Genomic DNA, 14447 nt, shown 5'->3' with positions numbered 1-14447 from the left:
TTAATTTCCAAGGACTGCTATAACAAAGTACCGCAAACACTTAAAACAACAGAATTTATTGTCTCACAATCTGGAGACCAGAAGTTCAAAATCAAGACGTCAGCAGGGCCATGCTCTCTCTGAAGGATCTGTGGGAGAATCCTTCCGTGTCTCTTTCTAGCTTCTGGTGGTTGCCAGCAATCCTTGGTGCTCCTAGGCTTGCAGCTGGATTACTCTGATCTCTGTCTCCACTGTCACAAGGCCTTTTTCCCTCTGTATTTCTATGTCTCTCTCCTCATAACCAGCCCCTGGATTTGTTAGAGGAACCACTGACCGAAACTGCCCACCCTGGCCAGGCACCACAGTAACTATCTGCATGAGCTGTTTTACAAAAGGAGGTCCTGGTAAGGAACATGGAACTAACAAGCCACCACCAACCGGAAGAATTCGGGAAAAGTCAAAAGGAGATGCCAGACTGTATGTCCTACCAACCTCCCAGAATCCTCCTCACTGGACTCCTTCTTGGCTGAGCCATGCGTGCACCACCAGGAAGGACCCGGAGTCAGAATGATTGGCCAGAGACTAACCCAGAAACTAATCTCATCACCATAAAACCCGGGAGTGTGAGCCACGGTGGCACAGCAGTCCTCCTGGGTTCCCTTTCCCTCCTGCTCTCCATGCGCGTGCCCCTTCCCACTAAAGTCTCTTGCTTTGTCAGCACGTGTGTCTCCTCGGACATTTCATTTCCGAGTGTTAGACAAGAGCCCACTCTCGGGCCCTTGGAAGGGGTCCCCCTTCCTGCAGCAGATTTAGGGTCCACCCTAATCCAGTATGACCTCAACAGACTTGATGAGACTTGAAGTGCGCAGTAAAGTTCAATAGAGTGAAAATGTACTTATTAGGGCTCTTTTGGTTGTTAAGAAACCAAACTTAAACTAGCTTAAGTAAAAATGGTTTTCCTGATGAACTAGATATTAAATATTATGAATTACTGTTAATCTTGTTTGGTGTAATAATGTGGTTATATAGGAGAAAACATTTATTTTAAGATATACATGCTGAAGTATTTAGAGGTGAAGTGGCATGATATCTGCAACTTAGTTTCAAATGGTCCAGAAAAAAAAATTGCATACACAGGGCGGGGCTGGGTGGGGAGGGACAAATGAGGCAGAATGTTAACAACTATTGAATTTATGATGATAACTGGATTATTCTTTCAACCTCTCTATATGTAGGAAATTTTTCAAAATAAAAAGGTAACAGGAAATGAGGACATATTTTAACTGGGACATGCAGGCTTGGACCTGACTTCAAGGTGGATTAGACCTGGAATTAAAAGAATGTCAAAAGGTGAATATATACTATACAGGTCTTTCATCTCCATACTTTTCTATACACAACATTCCTCTCCAGCAATCACCATAGAAAGCAAGATGTTTCTCACAACGCTCTTTTCCCCAGTTAACCTCTCTCTCTAAATGAGAGGCAGGAGGGTATCAGGAAGTTGGCACACGTTCCCCAGTCCAGTGAATGTACTAAAAAAGAGAAGGGATTAAGGGATTAAAGGTTGAGTAAATTAACTCCCTCTTCAATTTATTTTAACTCTTAACTCCCTTCTCATATTTAACAGGGAACAGAATGAGAAACTACAGTAGAATGCAAAAAAAGCCCCAAATCAGTAACATGAAATGTATTATATTCTAGAGTCTAAATATCATTCTCTGGTGAAGAGATTAGCTACCAAGATAGAAAAGAAACAGGCATACATGGATCATTATCCATCACAGGCTTGACAGTAGAGAAGAAAGCCTGGGAAAATAGGATATTCACCTAACGAAGATGGAAGGAAGAAAAGAGAAAAGGAGGAAGGTAAGGAGGAAAGTAATAAAGAGAGAGCAAATCAGTGAAACAGGGCAGAAGCTAAACTGCCAAACCCAGAGCTGTCTCTAGGGATCTCCCTAAATTGATACCACCAGAAGTCCTTGTCAACTTCATCCTGACATTTGTTACAAATTTGAGAGCACGTAAATGGTACTAAGGATACTGGCCAGTTGGGAAAAATCAGAAGTCCCTTCTGCCCAACAAGAAATGAACCCATTTATATGTAAAATTTATTAATTATCACAAAGCTCAAAAACTTCCTTCAAAAGGGTTAAGCACTTAAGGCACTTTGTTGATTTGCACTGGTACCTTAAAATAGTAGCTATAGTCTATAGACCAGCAAATGAGGCTCTCTCCCTGACACTCTTTATTCAACCAAAAAATAAAATGTTATTTAGAAAAATGTAGTCTTAATGGTGCCTTTCGCAGGCCAAATAAACATCCATGAACATCCTAGATAATTTTTTTAATTACCTGAAAAATATTAATCTCTTACAGATGCAAAAAGAACCACAGTCATTATTTTAACTCAATTCAACTTGTTAAATGCTTGGTTTTCCTGCAATTCTATACTTTCATAATTCAAATCTAACTGATTTGAAGTTACTCCAATGGACTAAAATGAATCAACAGTTTTACTCATTTAAAGTTCACCTCTCCTTTTAGTGCTGTTAATGCATTTTAAAACTTTTTTAAAAATCAAATCCTTAGGACTTCCCTTGTGGCTCAGTGGTTAAGAATCCACCTGCCAATACAGGGGGCATGGGTTCAAGCCCTGGTCCGGGAAGATCTCACATGCCACGAAGCAATTAAGCCCATGCGCCACAACTACTGAGCCCACGTGCCACAACTACTGAAGCCCACACGCCTAGAGCCCGTGCTCCGCAACAAGAGAAGCCCCCACAATGAGAAGCCTGTTCACCGCAACAAACAGTAGCCCCCACTCACCGCAACTAGAGAAAGCCCGCACGCAGCAACGAAGACCCAACACAGCCAAAAATAAATAAGTCAAAGTAAGTAAATTTAAAAAAAAATCTTTAAACACAATTTATTTTGGTACTTGAGGTAAAGACCATTATTTGACCAATAAGTTTACAATGAATAACCTTAGACATATGCCTATCACAAAATGCAAGATTTGAATGATGTGGTTATTACTCCATCATTAAAGATAAATTACGACAACAAAAAATCTGAATTGCCAGCGTTCTAGTGGTATTACATCAACTATTTTCAAATATAACATATTCATTCTTGTAAATAATCAATTTAAATAATACTGTAATAAGACTGGTCAAGTATAAACCTGAACAGTCTTACCTGTATGATGTGGGTCTGATGTTGTCTTTGCAGATGCTTCCAAGCAATATTTTCCCCTGTAATTATCCTCATGATTAATTCCTCTAGAACTTTCTTCAGTAGGCAGATTAAAACTGCATATTCTGGGATCATTTTGTGACTGCAGAAAAGTATTCTTATTTGCAGCAACCTAAAAGAACAAAATATGTATTTTATGCTGATATTAAACATAATTTCCCCTATTTTTACATAATAGATTCCTAATTTAAAATGTGAGCTACTAGTTTCTCATACCTAAATGGGTAATATTTAAAAATAAAAATTATAATTTTTATTGTTTGTTTTTTTTTTTTTTCAAATCACATTTATTTTAAATTTATTTATTTATTTATTTATGGCTGTGTTGGGTCTCCGTTTCTGTGCGAGGGCTTTCTCCAGTTGCGGCAAGCGGGGGCCACTCTTCATCGCGATGCGCGGGCCTCTCACCATCGCGGCCTCTCTTGTTGCGGAGCACAGGCTCCAGACGCGCAGGCTCAGTAATTGTGGCTCACGGGCCTAGCCGCTCCGCGGCATGTGGGATCTTCCCAGACCAGGGCTCGAACCCGTGTCCCCTGCATTGGCAGGCAGATTCTCAACCACTGCGCCACCAGGGAAGCCCTATTGTTTGTTTTTTAAGCTAGTTTTATTACATTATAAAAGCTGAAAGACATCACAGAATGAAAATTATGCTTACAATTATAGTGTATTTTAAGCAACATATCAAATGAGGTTTTAAATAAGTCACAATATGCCATTCTCAGTCAACTGCTTTTTTTCTTGCTAAATTTCTCAATATTAAAAGAAACACTTAAATATTGTTAATTTAAGTGTGATAATGATACCTGCACTGTATTGCTGTTGTTGTTTTAACAGTACCTTATGTTTTAAAGGCAAATACTAAAATATTTACAAATGAAAAGATATTCCTGGAATCTGAATCAAAATAATGAGAGGGGAAGAAGGGGGGAGGGAGCGGGAGAGGTAAAAATGAAGCAAGATGGGTCATAAACTGACAATTGTTCAAGCTGGGTGATGGGTACACGGGGGTTCTTCATATACTCTTTTCTCTATTTTTGTATACATATTAGCTTTCTGTTGCTGCTGTAACAAATTACGACAAACTTAGTGGCTTAAAACAACACAAATTTATTTTATAATTTTGTAAGTTGAACTCTCACTTGGCTCTTAACGGGCTAAAATCAAGGTAATCAGCAGGGCAGCATTTCTTTCAGGAGGCTCTAAGGGAGAAAACATTTCCTTGACTTTTCAAACTTCTAAAAGCTACCCAGATTCCTTGGCTTGTGGCCCCATTCTTCTACTTCAAAGCCAGTTCCTCTGCATCACTCTGCCCCTGCTTCCTTAATCACATCTCTTTCTCTAACCCTCTCATCTGTCTCCCTCTTCTACTTTTAAGGACCTCTGTGATTATACTGGGCACATCTGGATAAGCCAGGATGACCACCCGCCACCCCATCTCAAGGTCCTTAACATTAATCACTTAGTCAAAGTCCCTTTTGCCACGTGAGGTAACATATTCACAGGTTCCAGGGATTAGGACATGGACATTTTTGGAAGGCCATTTTTCTGCCTACCACAGTATGTTTGAAATGTTTTTTAAATAACAACTCACAATAACAGACACAGTCGTCATACCTCTACAAATATTCATTATAATAAATTTCAGAGACATTCAAAAACCTATCTGATAAGATTTTAAAGTAAGTCAGGTGAGGGAGGAGTCAAGATGGCGGTGTGGGAAGATGCGGAGTTAGCGTCTCCCCACAACTAGGGTGCCTGCCGGCCGCTGGTGGGGAATTCTGACTCCCAAGGAGACGGGAGGAATCCCAAGGTGAACTGGTAGGACGGAGGGGTACCGAGGGGGGAGAAGTGGAGGCCAGACAAGATCAGCGCCTCTGAGGCCGGGGAGATCAGGAGAGGCAGGTAGGAGGGACTCTCCGGGAAGAGCGGGTGAGGAGCAGAGGGCGATCGTCTGGCCCTCTTGGGCAGGGGAGCCTGCTGAGCTCCCAGGCCGGTCCCCTGCCCTCCAAGGCCCCCCCTCTCCCCTCCTCCCCCCCCCCCCACTGGCCGCATTGGTCCTGGGGCATAGGAGGAAGACTAGGGAGATCAGGAGAGGCAGGCAGGAAGGGCCCTCCCAGACCCCAGACCAGAGGAGCAGGAGGGGAGAGGAGGGCGTTTGCCCCACCCACTCGACCCCAGGAAGCCTGCTGGGCTCCCAGGTGAGGTTCCCTGCCCTCTGAGACCGGGGTGGGGGGCACAACTGGGCCCCTTCTGTTCCTTGAGCCTAATCCGCACCCCCAGGGCCTTTTCCAGCCCTGTCGGTCCTGATCATTGGCCAGGCCCACCACCCAAACTTCGCCCTTGCTTAGGCCCTGCTCTCCACAGCCAAGGCCTCCCCCACCCCCTTTTTTTTTCCTTTCCCTCCTCCTCTTTTTTACTATTGTGGTACTGATGTACCTTCTACTTGTTGATTCATCTATATTTTTATTTTTATATTGTTTCTAACATATCTGTTAGTCTCCTAGTCTAATTTTATTTTCTACTTTGTTATTTTTCTCCTTTTTTTTTTTTTGCCACCACACACGGATTGCGGGATCTTGATTCATAAGCCTGGGGTTGCAGGAAGCTCCTGCGGTGGGAGCTCTGAGTCTGAACCACTGGACTAACAGAGAACCTCTGACCCCAGGGAATATTCATTGGAGTGAGGTCTCACAGAGTTCCTCATCTCAGCACCAATACCCAGCTCCACCCAACAGCCTACAAACTCCAGTGTTGGAAGCCTCAGGCCAAACAACGAGTAAAACAGGAACACAATCCCACTCATTAAAAAAAAAAAGAGATGGCAAAAAAGTATGTCACAGATGAAGGAGCAAGGTAAAAACCTACAAGACCAAATAAATGAAGAGGAAATAGGCCATCTACCTGAAAAAGAATTCAGAGTAATGATAGTAAAGGTGATCCAGAATCTCAGAAATAGAACGGAAGCATGGATTGAGAAAATACAAGAAATGTTTAACAAAGATCTAGAAGAACGAAAGAACAAACAAAGAGAGATGAACAACACAATAACTGAAATAAAAACTACACTAGAAGGAAGCAATAACAGAATAATGGAGGCAGAAGAACAAATAAGTGAGCGGGAAGACAAACTGGTGGAAATAACTGCCAAGGAGCAGAATAAAGAAAAAGAATGAAAAGAATTGAAGACAATCTCAGAAACCTCTCAGACAACACTAAATGCACCAACATTTAAAATTATAGGGGTCCCAGAAGAAGAAGAGAAAAAGAAAGGGTCTGAGAAAATATTTGAAGAGATTATAGTCGAAAACTTCCCTAATGTGGAAAAGGAAATAGTCACCTGAGTCCAGGAAGCACAGAGAGTCCCATACAGGATAAACCTTACTAAAAACACACCAAGAGACATATTAATCAAACTAACAAAAATTAAATTCAAAGAAAAAATATTAAAAGTAGCAAGGAAAAAAACAAAAAATAACATACAAAGGAATTCCCAAAAGGTTACCAGCTAATTTTTCAGTGGAAACTCTGCAGGCCAGAAGGGAATGGCAGGATATACTTAAAGTGATGAAAGAGAAAAATCTACAACCAAGATTACTCTCCCCAGCAAAGATCTCATTCAGATTCGATGGAGAAGTCAAAAGTTTTTCAGACAAACAAAAGCAAAGAGAATTCAGCACCACCAAACCAGCTTTAAAACAAACACTAAAGAAACTTTTCTAAGTGGGAAACACAAGAGAAGAAAAACACCCACAAAAACAAATCCAAAACAATTAAGAAAATGGTAATAGCAACATATATATATCAATAATAACCCTGAAGGTAAATGGATTAAATGCCCCAACCAAAAGACACAGACTGGCTGAATGGATACAAAAACAAGACCCATATATATGCTGTCTACAAGAGACCCACTTCAGACCTAGGGACACATACAGACTGAAACTGAAGGGATGGAAAATGATATTCCATGCAAATAGAAATCAAAAGCAAGCTGGAGTAGCAATACTCATATCAGATAAAATAGACCTTAAAATAAAGACTGTTACAGGAGATAAGCAGGGACCCTACATAATGATCAAAGGATCAATCTAAGAAGAAGATATAACAATTATAAATGTTTATGCACCCAACGTAGGAGCACTTTAATACATAAGGCAAATACTAACAACCATGAAAGGAGAAACTGACAGTAACACAATAATAGTAGGGGACATTAACACCCCACATACACCAATGGACAAATCATCCAAACAGAAAATAAATAAGGAAACAGAGCTTTAAATGACACAATAGACCAGATAGATCTAATAGATAATTATAGAACATTCCACCCAAAAGTGGCAGAATACACTTTCCTCTCAAGTGTACATGGAACATTCTCCAGGATAGATCACATCTTGGGTCACAAATCAAGCCTCGGAAAATTTAAGAAAATTGAAATCGTATTAAGCATCTTTTCTGACCACAATGCTATGAGATTAGAAATCAATTACAGGGAAAAAACTGTAAAAAACACAAATACATGGAGGCTAAACAGTGCGCTACTAAATAACCAAGAGATAACTGAAGAAATCAAAGAGGAAATCAAAAATACATAGAAACAAATGACAACAAAAACACGACGACCCAAAACCTATGGGACGCAGCCAAAGCAGTTCTAAGAGGGAAGATTATAGCAATTCAATCTCACCTCAAGAAACAAGAAAAATCTCAAATAAACAATGTAACCTTACACCTAAAGCAACTAGAGAAGGAAGAACAAAGAACACCTGAAGACAGTAGAAGGAAAGAAATCATAAAGATCAGACAGAAATAAATGAAATAGAAACGAAGAAAACAATAGCAAAGATCAATAAAACTAAAAGTTGATTCTTTGAGAAGATAAAATTGATAAACCTTTAGCCAGACTCATCAAGAAAAAAAGGGAGAGAATGCAAATCAATAAAATTAGAAATGAAAAAGGAGAAATCACAACTGACACTGCAGAAATACAAAGGATTATAAGAGACTACTACAAACAACTATATGCCAGTAAAATGGACAACCAAGAAGAAATGGACAAATTCTTGGAAAGGTACAATTTTCCAAGACTGAACCAAGAAAAATTAGAAAATATAAACAGACCCATCACAAGTAATGAAATTTAAACTGTGTTAAAAATCTTCCAACAAACAGAAGTCCGGGACCAGATGGCTTCACAGGCAAATTCTATCAAACATTTAGAGAAGAGCTAACACCCATCCTCCTTAAACTCTTCCAAAAAACTGCAGAGGGAGAAACTCCCAAATTCATTCTACGAAGCCACCATCACCCTGATACCAAAACCAGACAAAGATGCCACAAAAAAGAGAAAACTACAGGCCAATATCACTGATGAACATAGATGCAAAAATCCTCAACAAAATACTAGCAAACAGAATCCAACAGCACATTAAAAGGATCATACACCATGATCAAGTGGGATTTATCCCAGGGATGCAAGGATTCTTCAATATACGCAAATCAATCAATGTGATACACCACATTAACAAACTGAAGAATAAAAACCATATGATCATCTCAATAGATGCAGAAAAAGCTTTTGACAAAATTCAACACCCATTTATGATAAAAACTCTCCAGAAAGTGGCCATAGAGGGAACATACCTCAACATAATAAAGGCCATATACAACAAACCCACAGCTAACATCATTCTCAATGGTAAAAAACTGAAAGCATTTCCTCTCAGATCAGAAAGAAGACCAGTATGTCCACTCTCGCCACTATTATTCAACATAGCTTGGAAGTCCTAGCCACAGCAATCTAAAAAGAAAAAGAAATAAAAGGAATCCAAATTGGAAAGGAAAAAGTAAAACTGTCACTGTTCGCAGATGACATGACACTATACATAGAAAATCCTAAAGATGTGACCAGAAAACTACTAGAACTAATCAATGAATTTGGTAAGGTTGCAGGATACCAAATTAATGCACAGAAATCTCTTGCATTTCTATACATCAACAACGAAAAATCAGAAAAAGAAATTAAGGAAACAATCCCATTTACCATTGCAACAAAAAGAATAAAATACCTAGGACTAGACCTGACTAAGGAGGCGAAAGACTTGTACTCAGAAAACTATAAAACATTGATGAAAGAACTCAAAGATGACATAAACAGGTGGAGAAATATACCATGTTCTTGGATTGGAAGAATCAATATTGTGAAAATAACTATCCTACCCAAAGCAAGCTACAGATTCAGTGCAATCACTATCAAACTACCAACGGCATTCTTCACAGAATTAGAACAAAAAATCTTACAATTTGTATGGAAACACAAAAGACCCCAAATAGCCAAAGCAATCTTGAGAAAGAAAAATGGAGTTGGAGGAATCAGGCTCCCCAACTTCAACTATACCACAAAGCTACAGTAATCAAGTCAGTATGGTAGTGGCAAAAAGCAGAAATATAGATCAATGGTACAGGATAGACTGCCCAGAGATAAACCCAGGTACATATGGGCACCTAATTTATGACGAAGGATGCAAGGACATACAATGGAGAAAAGACAGCCTCTTCAATAAGTGGTGCTGGGAAAACTGGACAGCTACATGTAAAAGAATGAAATTAGAATACTCCCTAACACCATACACAAAAATAAACTCAAAATGGATTAGAGACCTAAATGTAAGACTGGACACTATAAAACTCTTAGAGGAAAACATAGGAAGAACACTCTGACATAAATCACAGCAAGATCTTTTTTGATCCACCTCCTAGAGTAATGGAAATAAAAACAAAAATAAACCAATGGGACCTAATGAAACTTCAAAGCTTTTGCACAGCAAAGGAAACCATAAACAAGACGAAAAGACAACCCTCAGAATGGGAGAAAATATTTGCAAACGAGTCAATGGACAAAGGATTAATCTCCAAAACATATAAACAGCTCATGTAGCTCAATATTAAAGAAACAAACAACCCAATCCAAAAATGGGCAGAAGACCTAAATAGACATTTCTCCAAAGAAGACATACAGATGGCCAAGAAGCACATGAAAAGATGCTAAACATCACTAATTATTAGAGAAATGCAAATCAAAACTACAATGAGGTATCACCTCACACCAGTTAGAATGGGCATCATCAGAAAATCTACAAACAACAAATGCTGGAGAGGGTGTGGAGAAAAGGGAACCCTCTTGCACTGTTGGTGGGAATGTAAATTGATACAGCCACTATGGAGAACAATATGGAGGTTCCTTAAAAAACTAAAAATAGAATTACCATATGATCCAGCAATCCCACTACTGGGCATGTACCCAGAGAAAACCGTAATTCAAAAAGACACATGCACCCCAATATTCATTGCAGCACTATTTACAATAGCCAGGTCATGGAAGCAACCTAAATGCCCATCGACAGACAAATGGATAAAGAAGATATGGTACATATATACAATGGAATATTACTCAGTCATAAAAAGGAACGAAATTGAGTCATTTGTTGAGACGTGGATGGATCTAGAGACTGTCATACAGAGTGAAGTAAGTCAGAAAGAGAAAAACAAATATTGTATATTAACGCATGTATGTGGAACCTAGAAAAATGGTACAGATGAACCACGTTGCAGGGCATAAGTTGAGACACAGATGTAGAGAACAAACGTATGGACACCAAGGGGGGAAAACTGCAGTGGGGTGGGGATGGTGGTGTGCTGAATTGGGCGATTGGGATTGACACGTATACAGTGATGTGTATAAAATTGATGACTGATTAAAAAAAGAAAAAAAAAGATGGCAATATAAGAACTCAAACTGCCATTGCCAATTTTGAAAACATAGGAAGGTGACCATGAGCAAAGGAATGTAGGTGGTCTGTAGAACCTAGAAAAGGCAAAGGAAACATTCTTAAAACCTCCAGAAATAAATGCAACCCTGCCAACACCTTGATCTTAGCCCAGTGAGACCCACGTTGGGCTTCTGACCTACAGATTTGTAAGATAATACATTTGCATTGTTTTCCTTTTTTTTAATATTTATTTATTTGGCTGCATCGGTTCTTAGTTGTGGCACACAGAATCTTTCGTTGTGGTGCACAGGCTCTTCGTTGCAGCACGTGGGCTTCTCTCTAGTTGTGGTGCGTGGGTTCAAGAGAGCACGGGCTCAGTAGTTGTGGTGTGTGAGCTTAGTTGCCCCGCAGCATGTGGGATCTCAGTTCCCTGACCAGGGGTCGAACCCACATCTCTTGCATTGGAAGGCAGATTCTTAACCACTGAACCACCAGGGAAGTCCCACATTTGCATTGTTTTAAGTCACTAAATTTCTGGTAATCTGTTACAGCAGCAATAGAAAACTAATACATTCAGCAATAAAAAGAAATGAATTACTGATACATGCTACAATGTGGATGAGCCTTTTGAAAAACACTGCTAACTGAAAAAAGTGAGTCACAGAAGGCCACATGTGTGATTCCATTTACATGGAATGTTCACAATAGGTAAATATATAGAAACAGAAAGTAGATTAGTGGTTGCTAAGGGCTGGGGGATTTGGATGGGCTGATGTGTATGAGGTCTCTTTCTGGAATGATAAAAATGTTCTAAAATTGGTTTTGGTGAGCACTGCACAACTCTGAACATAATAAAGACAACTGAATTGTAGTAGGTAGATTACAGGTATGTGAACTGTATTTAAATAAAGTTGCTTGTACAAAAAGAAACCTCATTTAAAATTAAAAACTATGCTTACATAGTTTTCTCCTTACATTGTGGCCAGAATTCTAAAGGAGTGTAGGATAAAATAAACAGATGCAGGCCAAAAAACACAGAGTCAAAAATCAATAGATGTTTTCAACAACAAAAAGACAAAACACCAGTTAAAAGCCAAGGACGTGAACAGATATTTCTCCAAAGAAGATAAGCAAATGGTCAATAAGCACATGAAAAGATGCTCAGCATTACTAGTCGTTAGGAAAATGCAAATCAAGACCACAATGAAATACCACTTCACACCAACAAGAATGGCCATAATCAAAAAAAAACAAAACAAAACAACAGAAATGAAAACAGAAAATAACCAGTGTTGCTGAGGATGTGGAGAAACTGGAACCCTCATATATTGTTGGTGGGAATGTAAAATGGTTCAGTAGCTATGGAAACAATTTGGTAGTTCCTCAAAAACTAAACACAGAATCACCATATGATCTAGCAATTCCACTCCTAAGTATATACACAAGAGCACTGAAAACAGGTACCCAAACAGAAACTTGTATGCCAGTGTTCACATGAGCATTATTCATAATAGCCAAAAAGTGGAAACAACTCAAGTATCTATCAATAAATGAGTGAATAAACAAAATATGGTATATACATACAACTGAATATTACTTAACCATACAAAGCACTGATGTTCTGATACCTGCTACAACATGAATGATCCTGAAAACGTCAGGCTAAATGAAATAAGCCAGAGACAGCAGGGCAAATATTTATGATTCCATTTATATGAGGTACCTAGGGTAATCAAATCCATGGAGACAGAAAGTAGAATAGTGATGACCGAAGGGGAGAATAGGGAATTATTGCCTAATGGTTACAAAGTTTCTGTTTAGAGTAATGAAAAAGTTTTGAACACAGTGGTGATTTTTGCACAACAGTGTGAATGAAATTAATGCCACTTACCTGCATGCTTAAAAATAGTAAAATGGCAAATTTTATGTTATATATATCTTACAATAATAAAAAAAATAGAATATTAGTAGACTTTAATCTCCATAACATAAATGAATCAGAGAACTGTAGAGTAGCAGAAGTGTGGATTGCCCATTTTATATATGCTCTATATAACCTTTATATAACTTCCATATACCTAAGACTAAAACAATCCTTCATCCTAGTAGTAAAGAATATATATTAAGACTGCTTCGGGGGCTTCCCTGGTGGCAGAGTGGTTAAGAATCCACCTACCAATGCAGAGGACACAGGTTCGATCCCTGGTCTGGGAAGATCCCACATGCCGTGGAGCAACTAAGCCCATGCGCCACAACTACTGAGCCTGCGCTCTAGAGCCCATGAGCCACAACTACTGAAGCCTGTGTGCCTAGAGTCCGCACTCCACAACAAGAGAAGCCACCACAATGAGAAGACTGCACACCACAATGAAGAGTAGTCCCTGCTCGCCACAACTAGAGAAAGCCTGCACGCAGCAACGAAGACCCAGCGCAGTCAAAAATAAACAAATTTATAAAAAATAATAAAATAAAAAAAAAAAAAGACTGCTTCGGGACTTCCCTGGTGGTCCAGTGGCTGGGAGTCTGCCTTCCAATGCAGGGGGCGTGGGTTCGATCCCTGGTTGGGGAACTGGGATCCCACATGCCGTGGGGTAACTGGGCCCACGTGCCGCAACTACTGGGCCTGCGCACCCTGGAGCCCTCACGCCGCAACTAGAGAGACGCCTGCTCGCCCCAGCAAAGGACCCCACGGGCCACAAAGAACATCCCACGTGCCGCAATTAGGACCTGACGCAGCCAAATAAATAAACAAACAAATAAATAATGTAGATTTGTTAAAAAAAAAAAGACTGTTTCAAGCACTTACTTTTTACAAGTATAAATGAAAGGAAGTGTCCAGAACAGTGATATAAAGCATTATTTATATGTTTTCCCTTTAAATTGCCTTATGTAAAGTTTTCACTTATTTATGTGGTACCTTTAAAAAGAACACTGATCAGAACAACTTTTTTTTTTAACAAGAATCTCCACTCCTTCCCTTGCAGAGGTATTTTTCACTGTTACCAAAAGTTTATTTTACAGACCTAACCCAAGTTTATTTTATGTCGTTCCTTTAAAATATATATATTTAGTCATTATTTCTAAGGTTTTTAGAAGAATTTATCAGAGATACTGAAAATTCCTATAGGCATTAAGTATTATTACCTGTTTAAATGGCACTTTTTAAAAAAAATACATGCTTCTCTAGATTATACTTCCTTTACTGTTTTGTTTTGTTTTGTTTTTTTACCTCAAATAATTTTATATCTGAATTCAGCTTTGTAACCTCTTCATTAGGACTTGGATTACTTCTTGCTGGAGGTATAAATTTTAGCTTTTTGAAGGGATTCCCTTGAAACTGACTTGGTGCTGCCGATCGTCTCATATTCAGCAGTATTAACCTGAAAAATACCCAAAACAAAAATGATTTAATCATAAGTCAGATTAGAATCACCTCCA

The 14447-nt window shown here is 39.1% G+C and overlaps 1 protein-coding gene across 2 annotated transcripts in view; it reads right to left on the bottom strand.

Moving 5' to 3' along the window:
- The window catches only part of RAD54B (RAD54 homolog B), a 103269-nt gene that overhangs the window by 76210 nt on the left and 12612 nt on the right, over positions 1-14447 (bottom strand). For both annotated transcript variants that reach the window (XM_036830965.1, XM_036830964.1), the window contains exons 2-3: positions 14239-14389; positions 3181-3349 (exon numbers count right to left, since the gene is read on the bottom strand). In XM_036830965.1, the coding sequence (XP_036686860.1) occupies positions 3181-3349; positions 14239-14373 (304 nt within the window). In that variant the 5' untranslated portion in view covers positions 14374-14389. The remainder of the gene's footprint in view (positions 1-3180; positions 3350-14238; positions 14390-14447) is intronic.

Source organism: Balaenoptera musculus, chromosome 17 (genome assembly GCF_009873245.2).
Source record: "Balaenoptera musculus isolate JJ_BM4_2016_0621 chromosome 17, mBalMus1.pri.v3, whole genome shotgun sequence".
In the NCBI taxonomy this organism is placed as follows: Eukaryota; Metazoa; Chordata; class Mammalia; order Artiodactyla; family Balaenopteridae; genus Balaenoptera; species Balaenoptera musculus.
The sequence above is the reverse complement of the archived record's forward strand: the minus strand, read 5'-3'. Positions and strand labels throughout refer to the sequence as shown.